This window comes from Gouania willdenowi, chromosome 19 (assembly GCF_900634775.1).
Source record: "Gouania willdenowi chromosome 19, fGouWil2.1, whole genome shotgun sequence".
Lineage (NCBI taxonomy): Eukaryota > Metazoa > Chordata > Actinopteri > Blenniiformes > Gobiesocidae > Gouania > Gouania willdenowi.
Window position 1 is genome coordinate 20492521 of NC_041062.1, and position 24696 is coordinate 20517216.

At 39.8% G+C, this 24696-nt stretch overlaps 1 protein-coding gene across 1 annotated transcript; it reads left to right on the forward strand.

Annotated features, from left to right (window-relative positions):
• The first annotated feature begins 1806 nt into the window (after window positions 1-1806).
• Window positions 1807-24696, forward strand: hs3st3l (heparan sulfate (glucosamine) 3-O-sulfotransferase 3-like). The gene is made up of 3 exons (XM_028476125.1): window positions 1807-2544; window positions 23250-23479; window positions 24024-24696. The coding sequence occupies exons 1-3, from the start codon at window positions 2096-2098 to the stop codon at window positions 24410-24412; spliced, it is 1068 nt and encodes a 355-aa protein (XP_028331926.1). The 5' UTR covers window positions 1807-2095; the 3' UTR covers window positions 24413-24696.

A 24696-nucleotide genomic window follows, 5' to 3' on the forward strand; every position in this document is an offset into this window, starting at 1 on the left:
GTTGTTCAACGACAACAAGAAGAAACAATGAAAAGGGTCTTTATATTTCTCATTCTGTGTGTGTGTAATGGGCAGTGATGATAAGATCGTATGAAAACTCCCTGTTGGTGTCAGATTGTGTTCTCCATGTTAAAGAGTCTATATTTTGAACATTTATTGACAACTATTAAGATATTATACACCTAATAAAATATACTAAATCTGCTTGTTTCTCTCTTGTCAGCAATCGTGGATTAATTCAATTAAATTCAACTTCATTACTTTCGAAAACGAAAAAATTTTTTTCGGAAGTTTGTTGGTCAGTTTGTTTGTGTTTGTGTTTGTCTGTTTGTGTACACGATAACTTGAAAAGTAATGAATGGATTTTGGTGATGTTCTGGCTACCAGGGCAATATATATAGATAGATATGTATCCCATTAGGTTTCCTATCCACACTGTGGAACTTCAGCTAAACATTGTTTTAGAACAAATTACAACAAAAGTCATCTGGAAGCGCTAAAAAAATATACAATTTGTAAGAAAAAAGAAAAAAACCCAACAAATCCTCATGAATATGAACAAACATTAGCGACAGTGGGAAAAACAACGAATCCCTTTTAACAGGAAGAAATCTCCAGCAGAACCAGGTTCAGAGGATTCCAACTGGTTTCTGTCAACTGTAATAGTCTGGTGTTCTATCCAAGGGGTGTCTGCTGATAGGCTCAGCATCCGACCCTGTACAGCACATGTCAAAGTCAAGGCCCGGGGGCCAAATCTGGCCCTTTACAGCATCCAATTCAGCCTACAAAAGAGAGCAAAATGTTAAAGAAAACGTGAGTTATTGTGTGTATTACTAAATAAGTCAATTGTAAATATCTCACATTTACAAAATCAATGAAATGCCACAATAGGGGCTCGAAGAATTTCCACACTTATATCACATGAACGCAGCAATTTTTTATCGCAAATTATGGAAAGAAATCCCAATTAAAAAAAAAAAAAATCTTCCAATTTTACACAAATAATTCCACTAAATTACACAAATTGGTTACAAAGTCACAATAATGTTAAAATTGCTCTTTCCCCCCTTTTCTGTGTGGAGTTTGCTTGTTCTCCATGTGCTTACATGGGTTTTCTCTGGCTTCCTCCACCAATTCAAAAACATGACTGTTATACGGTCTCTAAAATTACCCATGAGTGAGTGTGAGGACTCGTATATGTTGCCCTGTGATGGACTTGGTGCCCTTTCCAGGGTGTACCTCCGTCTCATGCCCAATGGGTTGGGAACTTGATAGATGGATGGAAAACTGACCTGAATGAAAAGGTGGGGTTAAAAAAAACAAACAGGTTTGTGTTGTTTTCCTGAGGATTCACAAAGTCCATCACACGTCATTCAGGGTGAAGCTGATCTGACCGTTGGCAGCTGCACTGAGTATAAATCTGTCTGAGCATCAAGCCAATTATGGAGCAGGTCTTAGAGTCCGAGCAGAGTGACCACTGCACCAATCACTGCTGTGTGTGTGTGTGTGTGTGTGTGTGTGTGTGTGTGTGTGTGTGTGGTGATTTACTCACACAATCTATTGAATCCTAGATTCTTCCAATAAATAAAAAAGGAATTAAAAGTGCCTCAGGCAATGACCATCAGTGGGGGTCTGTGTGTGTGTGTGTGTGTGTGTGTGTGTGTGTGTGTGTGTGCGTGTGTGTGTGTGTGTGTGTGTGTGTGTGTGTGTGTGTGTGTGTGTGTGTGTGTGTGAGAGAGAGAGCACAGGAGGGAGTCATAGACACACAGTAATCCTGTGAGTAATCGCAGGGATTCCCATCAGCAGCAGCAGCAGCAGCACTGGGAGCCATCGCAGCTTTATTCTTCTCCCCCACTCACACACACACACGCACGCTGTCACAGCGGCTGATAGTGAGATCACTCCCTGGATGTCAGGCTCTGAACTTGTTCCCTGACTGTGGAACCCTGTGCGCCTCTGGGCAGGGTGGAGCAGAGCTCTCCAGTGCTCAGCGCGCACGGCGCACAGAGCAGAGCAGGCAGAGATGGTTCCGGTGTCAGCATGTGAGCTCCACCTGTGCTAGAATGGCCGCTAATCTCGCAGGGATCTGTGAGGGATGGCGGCTTTTCTCCATCACCACCACCACCATCACCAGCCGAGCGCAGACCTCCGGCGGCTCTTCCACCGGTTCACCATCGCGTCTTCTCTGAGCATCATCTGCTTCTCTTTGGTCTATCTACTTACTGGATGCTGTGAGTCGGAACTCACGGAAAACTCTGATTTCAAGCCGCCCACAGGTGACTTCCTCGCGGCATGGCAGAGGAACGCGTCCGATGGGGCTGAGGAGGGGGCGTTTCCCAGCGGTCAGCCGGGCCTGGAGGGGAACAGCTCGGGGAAGGAGTGGACGGCCACCCGAAGGCTTCCTCAGGTTCTGATCATAGGGGTGAAGAAGGGAGGTACCAGAGCTCTACTGGAGTTTCTGCGGCTCCATCCAGATATCCGCGCCCTGGGGTCCGAACCGCACTTCTTTGACCGGCATTACGCACGAGGATTGGACTGGTACAGGTACGCATTACGCATTACGCACGGAATGTATCTTCACATAGACAGTCAGTTTGCAGTAAAGTTCGCAGTCATCTCTCTTTTTCTCATTTTGTGACACATTTTAACCAGACTTTGCTTGTTTTAAAGGAAATAAAAGGCGGGGGGCACAAGTTGAAGTGGCAGCAAACTTTAAACTCCGACTCCAAAAGTTTTTCAGGTTTTAAATATTTCAGCCCTCACAGGAGAGCCAATTATGAGCCTCTGAGTAAAGGGATTCCTGCATACATCTGCATACCCGAACACATCCAAGGCCATATTCCACAGAGCTTTAATTTACCATCTGGCTGTGCCAATCTGTGCGTGTGCGTGTGTACAGTGTGGGGACGGAGAGGAAGGAAGGCCTCACAGCAGAGTAATCATGTCTGGAGCTGGAGCCAGATGTTACTGTTGTCATGTGGCTCTGTGTTCTCAGAAAAAGCTCCTCCACAAACTTAGAGATGCTCTGAAGGCGCGCACACGTGCACGAGGCTGGCCCAGGATAATGAGGGAAGGGTTCACAGTGTTTACAGCAAGCATCAAAACACAAACAGAAGCTGGGAGACATAACCTGACATGATGAGCTGAGTTTGCAGCTCATCATGACATGTATAATGTTTTTTTTTTTTTTTTTAAATTCTATAATCAGTGTTTGCTAAGTTACTCTAAACTTGTGATATATTTGTATTACAATATTACTGTTTTTTTTTTTTTTTTTTTTTAAATTTAACTGAGTTAAACTACTTTGAGCTACAAACACTAATTATATCACACTGTTAGCGTTTGAATAACATCAGTATAAGTGTTGTTTCAAATATTTCTGCTGTTTCAGGAGCAGAAATCTCGTTTTTATTCCTCTTAAGTTATATTTAACTATAATAATCATCATTTCTTTCCTCAAATAATTGCAAACAGTGAGAAAACAAAGCAAATATGCACTAAAATTTAATATTCATGTCACTTTAATTGTAACTAGTAATATATTACCACTTTTCACTTTTGTAATGAGTTACACTACTGAGTTTCTTCAAAAAGGAATATATTACTGTAATATATTACAAAAAATAACTAGTTACTCCCAACACTGCATATAATACACGTTTCATGTAACAACATGGGGAATGTAAAGCACTCAAAAGAGCAGAGTTATAAGTTTTTCTATTAAGGAATTAAAACTTTTAAACTGTTTTGAGTCTAAAATGAATGATTGTAATGTTGATCAGTCTGGTATATTTACTGTATTTATTTGAACACAAATTTGTTTTTGGGTTCAGCAGCAGTGTGTAGTAATGGTAGGCAAGGCCTGGGCAGAAAAGTCTCTGTTGAATTTGCATGTTCTCCCTGTGCTTTTGTGAGTTTATATGTTGGTCCTTTAACAGACATGGTGTACAAGAAAGAAAGAAAGAAAGAAAGAAAGAAAGAAAGTGAATAGAAAATGGATGCATGGATGTTTTTGGGTTCCTTTAAAGCATTCATCCATCTGGGCAGATAGAGCCCCAGTCCATCTATAACAAATATGTTTGAAACAACTCAGAATTAAAATGAATTTGACCCAGCATTTGGGTAAAGAATATAACAAATAAATGCAGTTAAATTTACCCAGATTTGCAATGAATTAGACCCAGCATTTGGGTTCAACTCATCTGTTGAGTGGCACTGTCTTGCTTATCCATCTTGCTGGTTCAAATTAACTATACTAACCCATCAAAAAATGGGTAAATTAAAAATAACCCATTTTGGGTTATTTTTAACCCACAAACCTGTTTTGAGGTTAAAGGACTAAAGTTTGATTTGATTTTAGCTGCAATAGAGTAAAAAAAAAAAAAAAAAAATAGTTTAGTCTTTTGTGATGCCCAATTTTTCCAACCTCCTTCAAACACAATGATCAATACACAGCATGGATAACACATGTAACACATTTTATAAAACTGGTTTATCAAGTTTTATCAATACATATTAGAGAGAGAACAACAATGCTTCATTCTGTAGAATTAACCTAAAAGTATTATTATTATCTTTATTGTTTTTAAGAATTTTCTTTAGGAAAAAATGCATTTTCCATTGTCCTGATGAGGTGCACCAGGTCACTTATGTCTAGATAAGATAGTTCTAGATAAGGTAACACCTGCAGAAACTGATCTAAATATGATGGATTAAAAATGCATCCAAATCTGGATTTGCAGCGCTGCAATAACCAGCTTAGATTTTTATCACTCGAGCTCAATATTAGCATCAGTTGAGCCTAGGGATCATGTTTAGCATGTCAGCAACAATTCAACATAGTCCAGAGATAAAGTAAGCGGATAAATGTTTGCATGGTGGCTGAGAAGGCCTCTGATGCAGACAGAGATCTATATGTGACAGCAGATTGTCCCCTTCCCCATCAGGCCAGATGGGCTTCTACATGTGGAGCCACTCGACATCACTGTCAGCTCAGGCAATTGACCTTTGACCCCAGGTCACTTTACACACGAGTTAATGATGTGGTCACAGCACTTCATAACACACAGCACACACGCCGTGAACAAAGAGCTCTGCCTTTGTCTCCAAAAGTAGACAAAAAGAAAAGAAACCAAATGAAAATGTAAAGAAAGTAAATGAAGAAAGAGCAGATTTGAAGAGAATTTCATTTTCTCACAGAGAATTCAGTGAAAAACACTTTGCACTGGCTGCTAAACAGCTTGAATAACATTAAAGATCTCACTGATTGTAAGAAATGTCCCCATGCATGGTAGGGTGTGTTCTGTATTTGGATGTATTACAGGATTGAGTTGAATATGATAGTAAAGTCCTGACAGAAGCAGCCATCAGCCAATGTAATGGTCTTAGACTGCTGCTGTCACAGTTAATGACGTTGGAAACAAGAGGACAAAGATCAATAGTGGTGTAGATGTGCAGAAAGCTAGAATTATTGTGTCTAAAAGACTTGTTACAACACTGTGTCAAAACTACTAAGAATGTAGGGTTAGAGTGTCCAGACAAGGTGCTGGAACCATTGATGTTTGGTGTAATGCTTTATTATTCCAAAGGTTTAATTTAAATATTAGAGATGGATGAAGTCCACCGATATTATTGGCATAAAACGGCAATCGGTTGATATTGGTATTTGTTTTTCCATCAATACTGGAAAGCTGATATCAAGCTTTGTTATATTGAATTCACTTTGTTTATGATGTTACAGACTAGTGCTAATAGTATTGGGAAATAATTTTGTTTCAGTTTCCCACTCTGATCTTTCAACATGGGTCATTTCTAGGGGTGTTGAAAATGATTCAAAATGTCACCATATCAATTTTTTTAAACTAACCTTTCTTTTTCTTAACCTTCCTTTAACCAGGAAAGTCTTCTCCACTGCAGGAGACATTGTAACTGCACAAAGAAGTGCACTGAATCCTGGGCGTGTTGACCAGCTTGTGTTTATTCAAAAAATCTAAAAAGAAAGTAGTAACTTTCTGCATTTATTTGTTGTTCTAGGCATATACCTCAGTTAAGTTGCACTAAAGTCATGTTGCACTAAAATCAAAGTTGGTTTAAAAGCCACAGGCAGATTGTATGTCATTTTTTTATTTTAAGTTGTTCGCACATGGCATGTTAAAGCCAATGTTTTGAGTGTAAAATATGCCAATAAAATATATTTCATACATAATGTTCCTATGAAGGTGTACACATTTACAGATTAGTTGTTTCTTTTTTTTAAAAAAAATTGCAATAATCGCCTTATACTTTAATATCGGGATATATAGCATCGTATCGTATTGTGTTGTGACTTATGTATTGGTATACGAATCGTATCACCAGATGCCAGGCAATACACAACCCTAATAATTTCCTCTAGTACCGGAACTTCATTCTACGACACGTCAGACCTGTACGTGTTTTCAGTTGGTAGACATGAGTGTTCACGCAGCGTTTCATCACATTGACCTTTTTACACTGTAACATAGATTGTTTCCTGTTTCGTACATGTTTGACTAGCTCACAGGCTAACCGCTAAGCTAACTTGCTAGATCTGTTAATCGACCTACACCACATGTATAAACTACGTATATGTGATGCGCGAGAAATCCAGGAACAAGTCGGCATGAAAGAAACTGAGAAAAAAACCAAAAAAGGGATTTGTGTTTTTGCAAAATATGCTGGTTGAAGTCATAAAACAAGAACTCCACGCTTCAAATTACAGTATCAAAGATTTTTAAAAGTTAAACTTTGTGTTTGAAAACTGCTTGTTTTAGTGCTGAGCGGCTTCCTTGTTTGAGGGTGTGGAAATCCAATAGCTGATCAACATACAGATTGTCTTTGGCTATATATTCACTCTTGCACATTGTAGTAAAACACATGGCTACTTAAGCATCTATTCTAAACTCAACTTTATTTAAAGGGGCAATATTATGAAAAAAATGATTTTACAATGGTTTTACTAGTGATATACATCCCTTTAGCCTCATTCAGAAGTTGAAAAAGTTCTGTTTTCTCTCTCCTTTGTTATTCCACATTTTGTAAAAAGTCAGCTTTAAACCTAATGGGAACTCCTCCACCTGACAATCCTGGCTCCTCCCTCTGAAACTACCTCATAGCTAAAAGAAACACTGCGGTTTATTATAGAATATATATTATACTTTATTGTCATATCTAAAGCGACATACACAAAATGTGTTCTCATTCATTTTACCCCTCTCTGAGCAGCAGTGGGCAGCAACAGTGTAGCGCCCGGGGAGCAGTTCCACTTTTAGTAGCCGTTATACCGCCTCGTATCTACATAATCTGACGTGTTTGTGACCCAATGCGACGCAGTGGTTGGACGAAACAATGGACTCACCTTGAATGGACTATTCCTGTAAGAAAGCGATGTAGCAGCTCCGGTGAGTGTTTGAAGCAGCTGACTCAGCTGATTGACTCTGCTGCTGCTGCCGCACACACACCCTGTAACAGTGTTTGTCTGACTCACAATCACAATAGCCGCCTAAATATCCATGTGTTTTACTGTGATGTGCAGTTTTTTGGCTGAAAACAATAACAAGAGTGTGTGAATAGCAAAAGAAAATCGCTAGTGATCAGCTGTTGTGTGGAGTTATGAATATGCATAAGTAGGCCTCAAAACAGCCTGTTTTTAGAACTGCTCAGAAAGTCACTTTTCAGAAGGCTAAAACTCTGGAAAACTGGTGAGTTTGGGAAAATTAACCTCAAATACTATGTTGTTGGTGTTCTTAGAACAAATGGAGATGGTTTAAAAATAGCATGATATGGGACCTTCTGATTATGAGTCTGACTAATGCTGCTTTATAATGTGTGCAGCAGCTGCGTAAATCATATCTAAAGGCATAAAACTAAAGCTTTTTTGTCCTCCTCACCTCTTCTGACCACAGAAATAATCCATTTAAGATGATAGTTCACTGTTTTTTCTGCAGCTTCATTGCATTGAGTCACAAACAACACGTTAGCTCAGCCGATAAATGTTGATACGAGTAGAGCACAGCTGCTAAATGGGAAACTGTTTCTGAATGTTTGCGCTGTGCTTCATTTCAACTTTATACAGAAGGTAAGGATATTATTTGTGGCTTTGAATTGCATTGAAACGGTTCAAACGGTTATTAACAATAATTGATGGGAGTTTGGGTTAATTCAAAGTCATGCAAAGTGCAGACTAGTTTTGCACCCTCAGCTGGCTGCTATGAGGTGACAAATACTTAAGATTCTTTGAAGACCATTTTCTCCCTTTTTCATGGTTCTCACATGGTGCGTCACATGTTGATATCATTCACCTGCTGTTCTCTAATATTCCTGTCGCAGGGTTCTGCTGGTGCAGTGTGGACCACACCCTGGTCTGGATCAGTAGATTTACTGAACAATATACCATTGCCAATGCTAAATGAACATGTTTATTGCACACTTAATGTATTCAGAAAGATTTACAGTGTGTAGTCTTCAAGCACAAATTATAGTCATTCATATTTATACTTAATATCTCTGAGCACAGTCAAGTTAGTATCAGCTGAACTAGCAACAAAGTGTTAATGATCATTAAAGCTGCAGTGTGTAGAATTGTGAGAAACAACAACGCTCCACCCTTCCCTCCCTATTTCCAAACCTATTGTCCCTTAACGGTATCCTTGTGAACGTGCATAACTGGGGAACTCTTACCTGGGGTTTCCACTGGATACGTCTCCGCTGCGCCACGGCACTGATCCGGTATTTCGCCGCTGTCCGCCATCCGGTAATTCACACCGGTTGCGTTTTGAGTGCGCAGCGGTGCGCTCTGGTTGAACGAGTGTGATGTCACGAGACAGAGCAGTTCTCACAATATTTATATAATCGCGCGAGAACGCGGTTAAATGTATGTGTTATAAACACAACAATAAACAGACAAACAGGTCAGTGTTCCTAACAAAGGAGAACAAGAAGGTTGGACTCTGGATTTGTCATAGACACATTTTTTAGCAACAGCCAACAGAGAAGAGATAAAACTGCACCAGTAAAAAATTAACTAAATCAAAGTTGCTGCAGTTTACAGTGTAGTTACAGTATGAGAGGAATCAATATAGTGGATGTGAATTTGTTTTTACACATTATGACGTTTTGGTGATGTATTTACTTGAAATATAATCTGAAGTGTTTTATTTTGAAAAGTAACCCGATATTTTATTGCGGAGTACGTGCTTAATTTCCTGTTTAGCTTCATTTGCTCTGTGCTGATTGATGCGTTGTGCTCCGGTGTCCGCCAGAAGTAGAAGCCCTGCGTATATCTGGCGCAGGGCACCGGACTGTTGTAGCTGGGAAGGAGCTGACACGCACCGCAGCGGACCCGGTGGAAATGAACACATAGACTAAAATGGAAACCTATCAGCTCCGGTGACGCTGCGGTGACGTTCCGCAGCGGAGCCGCATCCAGTGGAAATTGGTGGTCAGTGACTCTTTTCTCAAGAGACACTAGTGACAAATCTAGGGACTTTATCTCACGTTAATGGAGAGTTTTCTTATGTTTTAGAGACTCTGACATGAAAGCACGTATCACCCTGTAATTACTGCCCTGAACAGCAGCTGCTCACCTGCGCTTCTCCTCCGCCACACCGCTCACACAGGCTGCTGCAGCGATCCACACTCCAAAATTAATGGTGTCTATTCTCTCCACCTTGGATGTGATTCTCTTTGGATTAAGCATGATTTATCCCATCTGTCATCACTCTCTCTCTAAAACCAGAACGTGGGGCGGACCCTGCGCCTCTTTAGAGTCTGTTCCACCTGAGTATGTTTGGGACTTGTTGCTTTTCTGCGTCGGTCTTCCTTTTTACGCTTGCTCTGCCATGTAATTGTTGTGCCTAACACCGCAATGGAGACTTCTCCTGCTGGAACTTTACTACAGAGGACGTGAACGCGCATCGACTTTAGTCAGGCAGCCAATGGTAGCACCCCAAAACAGCTCATGGAGCACTCTAAGCCAATCTCTGATTGGCTGAAAAGTCTTGTCACGCTCCTGGATTTTATAAAGCTCAAATAAAGAGCCAAGAGACTGAGTTAAAGTCCAGTGTTGTCTTAGAACGCTTTGAATATGATCATTGGTGATTATGTGGTTTTTGACCAAATTAAGCCAAAAAAACCCCTACATGCTGCAGCTTTAAGTGTGTCAATAAAGAAAGTGTGTGCACAATTACTTTAAAGTACTTTCACAATTTGTTTGATACTGTGAGTGGTTTGTTAAATCACTCAAGGTCAGACTATCTTTGCATGTGTTGAAGCGTGCAAGTTTCTAATCATGTTCTTATGGTTGTTTACGGACACAGTTGGTGATGGTTTTTAAAAAGTCTTGCATTGCTTAATGAACAAAACACAAAACTAAATTAAATGAAACACATTAATGCCTGATTACTAATGAATCATAATTAATCAATTTATCAGTGTTTGACTTAGCCTTTAAAGCGGACATATCATGGTTTTAAATCCTTCCTTTTTACATATAAATCATACAGTTGTGGTCTATATAAAGCGGAACTGCAATGCTTGGGTCTGAATTCCTCATTATTATAGCTCCACCCCTTTTCTACCCTTTTCTGATGTGCTTCTAAGAGCAACTCGTTTTGGTGCGGTCTCTTTAAATGCAAATGAGACACTTCATACCCCGCCCCCTCTCCATGTTGCAGAGGTGATACTCAGTTCAACTCCACCCTGTTCGGCCATTTTTGTAGTTTGATAGAGATACGGCTATGTAGCGGCGCAGAAACTTTTTATTCACACGTTATTTACAAAATGTCAACAACAGAAGACTTGTCCATCCAGCCTTACATGTTCGAGCCAGAGTCGGACCCGGCGGAGCGAGATGAAAATGATGATGAACCTGCAGAACCCTAACAAGTGAGCTAACACAAGCACCGAGCTAACGCTAGCGCCAAGCTAACGTCACGAAATGCATTTTAATACAGTCTTTTCAGAGAAAACAACGGCAAAATGAAATGACTAATGAAAACTTTAGACTTAAATAACGTAGGCCATATCATCAAGGATCTAAAACGACCACACAGCGCTAACATATGAAGACAGTGCAACCTGCTAATGCTAACAAAACAATGACAGGGACGTCTTATCATCACACTTTTTAGCGTTATTTACAGCTTACCGAAGTGCTCTGTTCATCGTCTCCAAAGATAGAAGGAATTGACCCCTCAATCAGACAAAGTCTTTTGGCAAATCCTTCTTTATACTGGCGGAGGTTGCTGAAGCAGTCAACCTTGAAGTGCTTCGCGCACACAAAAATGACCTTACCCACAGATGTGGGTACATTTCCATAAAAAATAAAACTCAACCAGGCACTTTGAAATGGTTCTGATGCTGGGAGACGGTGTAATGAAGCGTGTGGGTTACTACATCCAACAACCGAACATTTTGACTTATCCTCTCGTAACTTCTGCATCCTTGAGCTTGGACTACAAAATAAAATCGAGAAATAAAAATGGTGGATTGCTCGAAGTGTTGGACCTGGAGTTGATGTCCTAATTTGGCAGTTCCGCTGCAAATACTGTGATGTAATAGTTCAAAAAACGTAACAGAGAATAGAAAAATCGAAACAGATTGAAAAATATGACCAAAACAGAATATAAAGATAACAACGGAGCACCTGAAGAGACTAATTTGAACTTTTCTGTACTTCTATATTTAAGGGCTAAAAAAGTGGATTTAGCATGACATGTCCCCTTTAAAGACAATTACAGCACATAAACCATAATATGCTTTGTCTTCCCTGATACAAACATAAAGCAGCATTTAGCGTGAGCTCAGTGGTTTGAATCAGAGATGCACTGATGGTGTGTGGATGTTAGTGCAGAGATGAGCCCTGAGATGGACTTTGAATTTTCTCTTTGCTGTACTATCTGAGATCGATGGTATTATCTCCTAGCTCTGACCTTGGGTTGACTCCAACATTAGAGCAGTTAGCTGTGGTCAGCTCGGCTTCTGTTACAATTAGCAGGAAGCTTTATCCAACATGGACATCACGCCCCCCACCCGCTCCTTCCTCTCCTCCTTCTATTGCATACGCACACAGGGGTCAAGTTACATACAGCTTCTTCCTCTCCAGAGGAATCCATTAAAACTCACATCTCACTCCTGACCATTTTCTCCTGAAAGGCAACGTGACAGGCTAACGATGGAGGAAGAAACAGCAGCGATAAGACGGATGACGGAGAGGCTGTAAGACGGGGGTGAGGTGGAGGTTAAAGGGTGAAGTTAGTGTTGCCACAACCTCACACATCATTCTCCACTGACCTCTGCTTCAACCCCAGGGACTGTCATCAGAAACGTGTGTGTGTCTGTTCAACCCAGTCTCAGTCAAAGCGTGTAATAACTACGCTAATCGACTGCGCTACGCATAGCCACTTCACACAAACGCCTCGAAAAGCATAAAATGACGACGCATCTGGCCAGTCTTTACTATGAGCATACTTCACGTTCTCATTGCATCTTTAGCAACACCATAGCAACAGGAGAAAGCAGAAAGAATGTACGTCAAACCCAACATTGTATACATGTATTTATTTATTTATTTATTTATTTATTCAGTTCATTTCCGACATGGTTGCAATCACATAAATTCATTTTGTCATTCAGAGCAGAATCACGTTTTTTTTTTTTTTTTTGCATGCCGGAAAGGGCGACGGAAAAAAGCATTATGCTTATCCAGATCCGTCCCCTGATTTGAACGCAGATAATTTTACATCAAACCTCGTAAACCGAATAGATGCTAGGGCTGCTCAATTAATCAAAATTGTATTATTACACCCAACGTTTACAAAAATAACATAATCGAGAAAAAATTATAATTAGAATATTTTTTAAAAAAAATATGTTTTATTTGCTAAATAAAACAAACCCACTATTTTGGACATCTACAAAGAATAAAGCTTGACACACACATGTTATTAATACTAACTTTGAGTTGTTTAATCCATGCACATGCAAGCTCCTCCCCTCCGCCCCGCCCCTCACATGAGGAAAGTTGTTGCTAGTGGTCTTGAAATATGGCAGGAAAAACGCAGCAAAAAACACTTGGTAAACAAACAAGGCAAGTAAAGTGAACATACTTGGTTTTAGTGTTTGAATGATTTTATTTATGTTTAAAGAATATATTTTATGTTTTTTTGTACAAAAAAGTTTGGTTGACAAATAATCGTCAATTATGACAAAAATAATCGTGATTATCATTTTTTCTATAATCGAGCAGCCCTAATCGATACTAGAAATGTTATCAAAATAAAGCTACAGCCATAAGCTCTCTTACTAGCAACTTCCAGTGAAAATATTTGTCATTTAAAAAAATGTATTGGGCAAAATAAAATCTGCCAATATGCTTTAGAAAGTCTACCCGTGCGGTGATTTGTAAATTTTAATTTGTCATATTTAGGTTATAAGAGAATAGTGAAAATTGTGTGGAGTGATGGGGGAAGGTTGGTGGAGACATCAATTATGTATTAAGTTAAGGGGCAGAAATATAATAATTTTATTATTCTGCTCCTTTCCAATCATAAAAATGTTTCATTTGGACTGTAATATTATTTGATGTAAATGGGGAATTTATGTTGGTTTATATGTTCATGAAAGGAACAAACAAATAAATACAATTTAAGGAATATCCACCATTTACATGTTTCTCAACTTGGCTGACTCAGCAGTCACGTGACCTGAAGTATACCTATTGAAAAAACTGGGCAGATGATGCGTGCATAGTCTTTGAACGCTTTCGGAGGCGTTTGCATGAAACTACTTTAAGATATCAGGCTACATTGTAGCTTGTGTCCAAAAAAATACATTTTAACAACAATCTCAGAGATTTCTCTTGGTTTTATGGTTTGCAAAGGCTAACAATCAGATAGATTTGGTGTTATTTCAATCATCAGGCTATTTTTAGTCCACATTGGTAAAACAACAACCTGTGGCATGGTTAGTATTATTTACATACAGAATTAATGTCTAGTTTTCATAGTTTCGCAACTAATGAATTTAATCAGTAAAGAGAGGTTTGGAATAATTTGTGTTAACATCGTCTGCTGAGTTATTATTGTAACAGAAACAGCTGATGTGGCAAATATGTCATGTATGAGTAAAGTGAGCCAAGCGAGATGGATCATCTTTTCTATTATTTTCTATTATTACAATGGTTTAGTTACATCTTTCTCATGTTAATAGATTACTTTTGATTCAATCAAGGCATCTATAAAAGTGAATACAGATATAGATATAGATATAGAGCATGAAAAGTATACAATAGTACAACTATTTGTTGACAACTATTTATTAGTACAAGAAACGGTAGCTGATGTGGCTACAATTAAAATATACCGACATTTAACCACAAGAACACACTGAAATTAACCATTCAAATTTTGGTTTTTAAATCCAACAATTGAAAGTAATTGCCATTAAATCTTTGCAGAATAGCCAGCAGAACATGTGGTTTGAACTGGGTTCAGTGGACTGGGTTTACAGACACATAGTGGAGGATTTTATCACTGGTTTGCTGATATGTTGGGGGATATGATTCACACTATTATTTTATTATGTGAGTGAATCATCTGCAGCCTGCCCATGTCATGCTAAGGTTGAAACTGAAAGAAGTGATGGGATTTGTGCAGCTGGACTGGTTGTGCTGGTACTTTGTGTGAATGGGGTTCAGGTGGGCTTGGTCCTGTACTGTACTGGAGGGAGGCGATCACCATAAAGCCCAGACGGGTGGAGCGATCAGGCTCTCATTAAGGCCTCCCCCTGGGGCTCGGAAGGCAAATGTAGGGCTAGGGGTGGAATGGGGGCCTCTTGATGATGGATGTCTCCTGGAAGTGGACAGGGCAGCGGCACAAAGGGCCAAAGCCTCCTAATGGTCACCCTTAACTGACGAAGTGGATGAGGGCTCACATTCATGCACGTGTGTGAACGTGTGTTTGATTCCTACATGAGCAGCACGCTGTAAACACAGTCAATGTGTGGCTGCTTTCTGATTGGTTCCCATCTGTTTGGACCAAACTACAAAGATTGCGTGAGCAGCTTTTCCATCTTTGATGAGGTCTGGCTCCATGTGATGAGTATTCACACACGCTGACACAGCGTGGGGCTGATGGCTTCCCCAGCCTCCACCTGCCTCGCTCCGTCCCAGCTGAGGCACATTTACATCCCCTCACCGTCATCCCCGTTCCCTCTTCCTATACTTCTACCTCAGCCACGCCCACTCCCACACAGTTAGCCTAAACCCTCACCGGATCAATAGCCAGGGGCCTGAGCTGGCCTTGGCTAACTCACCAGGGAGGTGTGTGGACATATTAGAAGATGAATAACAAAAGAAAGCTTCCTCAAAGGCAGCAGAGGCTTATCATAATCTGTGGGATAATCCCTGTGTTCATCATCCTGGATGTTTGATCCCACTCAGTAGTAAATGAGCAGTATAAGGAAGTATCTGAAACAGGGCTTTAAACTGCCAATTAATTGCTCTGTGTCTCATGGGCTCATATCCTGTGACACACGTTGTCTCTGACAGACTCTGGTCCCCTGACAGTGTTTGGCCTCAGGTTGAAACCCTTCTTCACTCCCTTGCAGGGTAGGACGCCAATCGAAACGCGACTGTGGCCACGTTTACATGGGAGATTTAATTCCCCTTTAATTCAGAATAAAAGTTAAATCCTCTTTAAACTGACTTTGTAAACATAAACTTAATTCCGAATGAACATTTTAATTGCTGGTTTATTCCAATTTTATTTCCAAATTAAATAATTCCTCAATCTTGTAAACACTTATTTGACTTTAAGTTAATTCCGGTCGTTCTGAGCATGCTCCTGCTGTCGTGATGACGCGCTCGCGATGACATAATCCAAGATGGCCGCCGGACTCGAGCCAATATTATTTATTTAATAAGAGCCTTGGAAGACATGGATGTAATGAAAAGAATGGATGGATCTCTCTTCTCCTGCTTAGTGGACGAAAGTGAAACCATATGGAATTGTCCAGCTGCTGCTTCAAAACTACAATCAAAATTAAAGTGAAAACAGTTCCTATTACTGTATGTGGTCTTCTATGTTGTAGCTGAAAAGAAAAAGGTTTGTTGTGTGTTTTTTCCAGATAGATGTGGGTACGTCACCTTCGCCCCCTGTCCAATCTGAACCCTTCCCAGTGTAATAAAGCTGAATAAACCCGTTTTCCATGTAAACATCAATTCTGAATTATTTCCATGAACACAAAGCAGAACACTTTAATGCAGAATAATTTAATTGGGAATTATTCATGTAACCTTAGCCTGTAGGGCTAAAGTCATTCCTCTTTAAACAGGACGCTTCATTTTCATAATGATTCGTTGGTGTGGTCTGCATTAAAGGGGACATATCATGCTAAATCCACTTTTTTAGCCCTTAAATGCATTTTGTTGTATATTTAGAGTGCTTAGAAGTACAGAAAAAATCAAATTAGTCTCTTCAGGTGCTCCGTTGATATCTTTATATTCTGTTTTGCTCATATTTTTCAATCTGTTTCGATTTTTCTATTCTCTATTACGTTTTTTGAACAATAACGTCACAGTATTTGCAGCGGAACTGCCAAATTAGTACATCAACTCCAGGTCCAACACTTTGAGCAATCCGCCATTTTTTATTTCTCGCTTTTATTTTGTAGTCCAAGCTCAAGGATGCAGAAGTTACGAGAGGATAAGTCAAATGTTTGGTTGTTGGATGTAGTAACCCACACAGAACCTTTTCAAAGTGCCTAGTTGAGTTTTATTTTTTATGGAAATGTACCCACATCTGTGGGTAAGGTCATTTTTGTGTGCGCGCAGCACTTCAAAGATGACTGCTTCAGCAACCTCCACCAGTATAAAGAAGGATTTGCCGAAAGACTTTGTCTGATTGAGGGTTCAATTCCTTCTATCTTTGGAGACGACGAACAGAGCACTTCGGTAAGCTGTAAATAACGCTAAAAAGTGTGATGATAAGACGTCCCTGTCATTGTTTTGTTAGCATTAGCAGTTGCACCATCTTCATATGTTAGCGCTGTGTGCTCGTTTTAGATCCTTGATGATATGGCCTACGTGATTTAATTTAAGTCTAAAGTTTTCATTAGTCATTTCATTTTGCTGTTTTTGTCTTTGAAAAGACTGTATTAAAATGCATTTCGTGACGTTTGCTTGGCGCTAGCGTTAGCTCAGTGCTTGTGTTAGCTCACTTGTTAGGGTTCTGCAGGTTCATCATCTTCATTTTCATCTCGCTCCGCCAGGTCAGACTCTGGCTCGAACATGTAAGGCTGGATGGACAAGTCTTCTGTTGTTGACATTTTGTAAATAACCTCTGAATAAAAAGTTTCTGCGCCGCTACATAGCCGTATCTCTTCTATCAAACTACAAAAATGGCCGAGCAGGGTGGAGTTGAACCGAGTGTCACCTGGAGAGGGGGCGGGGTATGGAGTGTCTCATTTGCATTTAAAGAGACCGCACCAAGACGAGTTGCTCTCAGAAGCACATCAGAAAAGGGTAGAAAAGGGGTGGAGCTATAATAATGAGGAATTCAGAACCAAGCATTGCAGTTCCGCTTTATATAGACCACAACTGTATGATTTATATTTAAAAAAGAAGGATTTAAAACCATGATATGTCCCCTTTAATATGAGGAGTAGGAAACGACTGGCCCCAGGTGGATCAATTACTTACTGTGACCCAAAACTTGGAATAAAATAAACAATTTACTGCAATTTACTGACGTTTGACAGTAAGTCAAACATCTCTCCAATTACTCATCTTTAACCAAAATCTCAAAATAAATATACCATCCAGAATAAAGATAAGTGACTAAACTGGGACCCACTCTCTTCCTAACCTGGTATTTTCCAGTATAGAGCATTAGCATCAGCTTCTCCCAACGTGCACTCCTTGAAGAAATAGACCTGGAGGTAAAGAATTAAAACGAAGCCTTTCTAGATTTTCAAAATAAAACAAGAAAACTAAACTTCCTTTGTAAATGTGTCCATCTTCCTTCATTGAGGGCAGAGCTTTACATTTATCTCACATACTGTTACATACACAGTGACATGTAACTTTTACACTAACCACCCACATAGAATTTTCTACATTGAGTTTTAATGATCTGGAGGTGGTGGATTTAGAGTCCTACAATGTAATTAGTACTTAATCAACCTCTTAATAACACCACTATGATGTCACTATTACAAGCATTTATTTCACAGATAAAGGTGAAGACATACAGTAACAAACCCAATTAAAACACTCCAAAACTCTACACTGCAACCACATATGCAGCATACATGAAACATAACATGAAAAAAAAAAACATTAAAAAAATTGCATCACACACCACAGATGCTGCTTATTTGGAGACTAAATCTATCCTTTTTTTTTACTGATTGGTAAGTCCTTTTCCATTGCCAAGGCTGAGAGTCACTGTTCTGTATTACTGACATACGTACGTGCACCAATGTCTCCAGCTTGGCCTCTTTGTGCCCGGAGTTTTCTCTTTGCGCAGCGGAAACATTAATAGCTTCAAACCGCCGCCATTATCGGTCAAGAGTCACACAACACTTTTAATATATTCCCATAGCTTTGTTTCCCCGAAGCTTGGTTTGTGGAGTGGTGGAAAAACGCTTTACCGGACCGAGTCAAGTTTGCCAGCTTCAGACTTGGCCGACTTCTCCTCACAATGTCTAGTTTCTCTTGGAAAGTCTGTCTTTAAAATGGCGTAAAACAGATATCTGCAACAATCTCTTCTCCTACAGACATTGTGGGTGTGAAACAGACCTATAAAAAGTGTGTATCCAATCCAAAGACATGGGCCGATGTTGTACGTAACACCAGCACTGTGCCCGGCGTCCACAGTGACTCGAAACCGTGTCGCCAATTTGAAATCTGATTGGTTAAGGCCACATTCATGTTTCCATTCACTTTACGTTACAGGCACTGCACTGTCATAATGGCTAAAATATGATTGGATAATATTCTAACAGAAAGAGTGATACTACAGTTACTAAAGAGTTTAAAAGATGTTTCGATGTAAATTTTGAGAGAAGAGAAGAAGTAGAAGAAAAAATGTGAATATTTGAATCTAAATTTTATTTTATACAAAGGGAACATCTAATTGATGGCATTTACTCTTTGCATCATCAATCCATCTATTTTCTGACCCACTTGCTCCTTTTTTCAGGGTCGCGGGGATCTGCTGGTGCCTATCTCCAGCTCTCATTGGGCGTTACTTTTTGCATCAGCGAAGCTTCATTTAATTGAATAACCAATTGAAAAGAACCCCAGTCATCTTCTTTGCTAACAGTTTTCCTTAAGAACCAAGAGAAGATAACAGTGTTTTGTTCCTTCTTTATGGGGCTCTTTGGGGCAGTAATTAGCACGTTGTGCTAAGGCTCTGAGGCATTCACTGACAGATTGCTAATGGAGGCATGTTTCTATTCCCTGCCATCATTCCTTCATCACTCACCCTCCCCTTTCATTTAACACACTCCCACAAATGCTCACACACTGTCTGGAACAATCGGCCACACCCACCCCTTCTGTCTCTGGCATCAGGAAACCCTTAATGTCCCTGTGTTTGAATAACTTTCATGTTTCTGTAACATGCACAAACTGCACATTATGATAAGTGGAAAAAGTCCACTGGGAGATGCACGCAGGCTAATGCTCGGCCAAAGAGTTGTGTTCTGTTTGTGTGGATGTGTCAGGAGATGTAATTTGTTTGTTTTTAGTCCTCATGTCCCTCTTTTAGTGAAACTCTTTTTCATTAAGTCTATAATGAAAGGTGTTAGGAGACTTCCTAAAGATGTTCGGGAAAAGCCATCACGTTGTTTTGACAATCAGACACACTTCCATTCATCCAAAATAAATCATTTTATTAGATTGTTACATTTATGCAAGATATGGGCTTACCACACAAAGCATTCCTAGGTGAATCAAATATGTTGAATAAAAAATTATGTGGCTAAAAATGTCTCCATAAAATATGGGTTTTAAATAATTGAAAGTTGTTCAAGGCATATTATTGCATTGGTAACTTGGTCTCTTTCAATGTTGTGCACCGCAAGGAATTGAGGGGCAGCATTATCTGGTCTCCTTTGGTAAAGGATGCATCAGTGTTTCCTAGGCTAAAGGAGGTTATAAAGGAAGCATTGAGCCTCCTTTCCTTAGCTTTTAGAGAATTCAAATGCTCCTTATTATGGCCGCCACTGAAACACTTTTGGGGGTCAAGGAAAAGTGGACAGGAAAGGAGATAGGAGGGACTATTCGGTACTCTATTTTAACTCTTGTCTTTGTGTTCCCAGGTCTTCCTGCTGTCAATGTGTTTGGGTTGTTAGTGATTAGCTGCCTCATGTTTGACACTCAGTATGAGTGTTTGGACACTGAACAGTTGCTGTTTCATTGTTGTTTCATGTTATTGTTCCTGCTCTTGTGGCGTCTTACTTGTAACCAGCTTCCCTCATGTTTACATTATATTTGTACCTTTGTTTTTGGGACTTAAATAAATTATCATGGAATCATATTTTGCAAGATACTCCTGCATTGTACCTCTGTCACTTTCTGCATCTCAGCCACCACTACTTCAAGTGTGTGTGCGCGTGTGTGTGTGTGTGTGTGTGTGTGTGTGTGTGTGTGTGTGTGTGTGTGTGTGTGTGTGTGTGTGTGTGTGTGAGAAAGAGACTGTCTGTCCTTGTAAAAATCATTAAAGTTGGGGCAGACTAAGGTGGTGGAAGGATTGTGGCTATTGACGGGAGGTTGGGTTGCAGACTCAATAGAAATTTGAGTCACACAGAGGACATCCTCATTGTAATACTTTATTTGTTTTTTTTTTATTCAAGATATAACACCTCCCCACACACAAAAAAAAGGAACAAAAATCAAACTCTAAATCAGCTCATCAGAGGTCAGATTTCTCTCGTGTTGTTCTGCTTTCATTGCCTGCTACTGTTTTCCTCTCTTTGTCTCTCATTGGCCTTGTTTATGGCCCCTCAAGGCAGCCATTTATACCAACAGATCGCCCAAAAAAACATATGGTCCATTACAAGCCTGTCACATCACAGCAAAAATACTGCCATGGGGAATAACTGGTAAACATGTTTTAAATTTGCCTTTGAAGCAACCAGCGCTAATTGAGAAAACAATTTGATTTAGTTCTAGTCAGTCATTTGACTGATACAATACAGTAGTTTTAGTCAACATTAAGATTCTAGTCGACTAAAATATACAGTATAAGAGTCTGTGTTTAAAAAAAAAAAAGATTTAATTACAATTGATCAACCTGATAAGGGATGGTATTAGTGTTTGTGAATACACAGACATATTTGATGTGATCAATGCGTAACACTTTGGTTCTTTACAACGAAGCTGTATTTTCTCTTATTAACTTTAGTATTGGCTTTTAAAATCAAAAAGTGATTCAAATAATACAAGTTTCCTTTCTGTTGCAGCTGTCACAGCAATCTCATAGAACTGAGCAGACCAATGCCAGAAGATGTAATGAACTGGAAAAAGTTCAGTTTTGTAGAAAGCTCATACCAGAGTGAAGTTATAATAGGAAAATGTGTTCCCGCTTGCTAAACCTACAGCAGCATAACAAAAAAGAAGGTTGTAAAAAGTGTGTATGATGGTGATTTGTCTGTTGGTGGAAGAATTGCACTGTAGTCTTAAAGCTCCACATCAAAGAAGCTAACTGATTTGTAGCTATGTGATGATGCGAGGCGTGTGTGGTCAGTCTGTTAGTCAGGTTTGTAGCAGGTGTGTAAGCAGATGCCGTGTGTCCCCAGCCAGTCCTTTGAGGCCCCAGGAGTGATTTATCTCTAAATGAGTCCCATCTGTTTGTCTTCTACCACAGAGGCTGAAACAAAGCAAGACGTAGGAGTTTACTGTTACTGTGTGTCTATGTCTGAGTGTGTGCTACTTTAAAGTTACGAGCACGATATGGCTACCAAAAGCTAGCATTAAAACCACAAATTAAACAAGTTTAAGTTTGAGTTTTGAAAAAGATTAATGAGAAGTAAGGGTGTAACAAAATAGTCAACTCATGATATCAAAATTGACAAAAATCTTTGTTGATGAAAACAATTAAACGGCAAAAGTTGGAGACGGTGTGTCGGGGTGTTTTTCTTCACTTACCAATCTAACAGTTTTTTTTTAATTGTATTTCTCATTTCTGTAACATACACTTTTGTCTGAGGGCCTTTATACTTTGGACTTTCCATTCATTAGCTCCTCTTTCAGTATTTTACCAATGTTTTAGCCTCTGTGTGATTCAAATATCACTCTTGTTTGGAGCACCTAGCTTTTCGATTCCCAATCATTGTCTCAATCGTGTGGGCTCTAACTGTTATGTAGCTTTGAGCAGCACCTGAGAGTGAAGATTTAATTGTTTTGACTCCATGCTCTGTCTCAATCTCTGCTTAGAAGAGGCTTTAATGGTCAGATGTGTTGAAATACGGCTGCTCCACTGACACTTTATTCCATTTCCAGACAAGTGTGCACTGACCTCAGTGTTTGCTTGAACGGTGTTTCAGCTGGGTTGTTTTTTTCGGTGCATCATTAATACAATCGACTCATGAGTCGACAGAGCATCCGTGTCGTCCCCCATCTTGTAAACACTGCAGCATCTGAGCATCTGTGGTTTTTTTTAAACTTTCCTTGATTTTATTTCGTGAACCTTTGAAACTTTACTTGATTTTATTTCGTGAACCTTTGAAACTTATATTGCTATTTTTTTTATTTCGCGAATTTTTGTGCCACATTCCTAATGGGAATCCAACCATTGTTTGTTCTGTTGGTAATCTGAGCATTTGGTTTGAATATTTTGATTTATTTGATTTGATTTGGTTTTATGAACATATGTAAACTATAAAACAGTAGAATGGGTTTATTTACTGGTAAAGTGGCCACCTTTACCCGTAAAGTGTGCTATAGGATTACACACTGGACCAGCCAAGACAGAAAGACGATGTAGTTGTCAGCAAGTTTTTAGTTCACTGTGATTATATTAATGCTGATGTTAAATGTTGTGTTCTTCTTGTTTACATGCCTGTCTTTGGCCTTGTTGTACTGAATTATGGAACAATACATTATCCTGCTGAATGCATATAAACAAAGCACATATAGATGCATCATTACAGTGAGTTCATACAGTAATCGTCTTCTCACACTTCATTATGTGTGATTGATCCTGTGTGTTTCATGGTCTTTCCAGGAGTATGATGCCCAAAGCCCTAGATGGACAGATTGTCATGGAGAAGACGCCTCGTTACTTTGTTACCGTGGAAACGCCAGCTCGAGTCCATGCTATGTCAAAGGATGTGAAGCTGATTGTGGTGGTCCGTGACCCCGTGACCAGAGCTATATCCGACTACACGCAGATTATTTCCAAGACTCCTGACATTCCTCCTTTTGAGAGTCTGGCCTTCAAGAATCGCACTACAGGTAGGGTGGGGCGATGGTTTATTTTCTGTGCAGTGATGTTCTGAGCTGAAAATGTGTTCTATGCCATCTAGCATCAACATTGTATGTCACAATCTTCAGTTCTGGAGCTTTAGTTGAATGTGTTTATTTGGAAAACAGAAATGCTTGTCATAGTCTTGTCTTTTCAAACAACTGCAAAGAAATCTTAAGTGTAAAAAAACAGTTGTGGAAAACTGGTCAAGGTTACTACAACACACTGCTCTGTCTCCTGTCACCACGAGAACATCTTGAATCAAATTGAACTGTTTTCAAGGCTTGAGACTTTTGAAAACACTGCAAGAAAGTGAGTGAATAACTCAACAACTTTGTGAGTGAACGTTAAAAGATGCCCTTAAATGGGTCACCTTGTGATCTAGACTTTGGCTTTTCTTGCAACTAAAAAAGAAGCAAGTTCTACATCGGCACAGCCAGTGCCAAAAATAATCAGCAGTGATATTTTATTAGTGGTCTTTGCCGTGTAAAAAGTAATTGTTCCTTTTGTCTGTTCCCCCTCCTTTGCATTTAGGTCAGATTGACTCTTTGTGGAGCCCACTGTGGATTGGGTTGTACGCCCAGCATATGGAGCGTTGGCTCACCTGGTTCCCTAGAACTCAGATCCACCTGGTCAGCGGTGAGAGGCTGATCTCTGACCCCGCAGGAGAACTGGGGAAAGTCCAAGACTTCCTCGGCCTTCAGAGGATCGTCACCGACAAGCACTTCTACTTCAACAAGACAAAAGGTTTCCCTTGTCTAAAGAAGCCAGAAGGCAGCAGTAAACCTCACTGCCTGGGAAAGACCAAAGGGAGGACACATGCCTTCATTGATTCAGAGGTGATGCAGAAACTGAGGCTCTTCTACAAGCCTCACAACCAGCGCTTCTATCAGATGGCAGGGCAGGACTTTGGATGGCAGTGAGCCGTCGTTGGGAAAACCTGATGTTTGATTGAGAAGTAAGAAGGGAGAAGATTCACAGAGCAGCTCAATTTAATCCTACACTTTTACCGTCATTTTATCCTGAGCGACCGATCATTTTTGTGCTAATACAACAATGACTGTGGAAACCGTAGATGTCCAATCGTGTACCTTTCGTTCTTTGGTTATTCCATTTTAAAACCAGATCAAAATAACAAATAGTGTGGTTATTTTGTTTTACGTACTTACCACAAAAAAAGAAATGCGGAAAAATCAAAAACCAGACA

Coding starts and splice junctions, on each gene's coding strand:
- hs3st3l (XM_028476125.1), top strand. CDS start 2,096: ATGGCGGCTTTTCTCCATCACCACCACCACCATCACCAGCCGAGCGCA. Junction 2,545..23,249: donor CGAGGATTGGACTGGTACAG/GTACGCATTACG, acceptor TGGTCTTTCCAG/GAGTATGATGCCCAAAGCCC. Junction 23,480..24,023: donor CTTCAAGAATCGCACTACAG/GTAGGGTGGGGC, acceptor CTTTGCATTTAG/GTCAGATTGACTCTTTGTGG.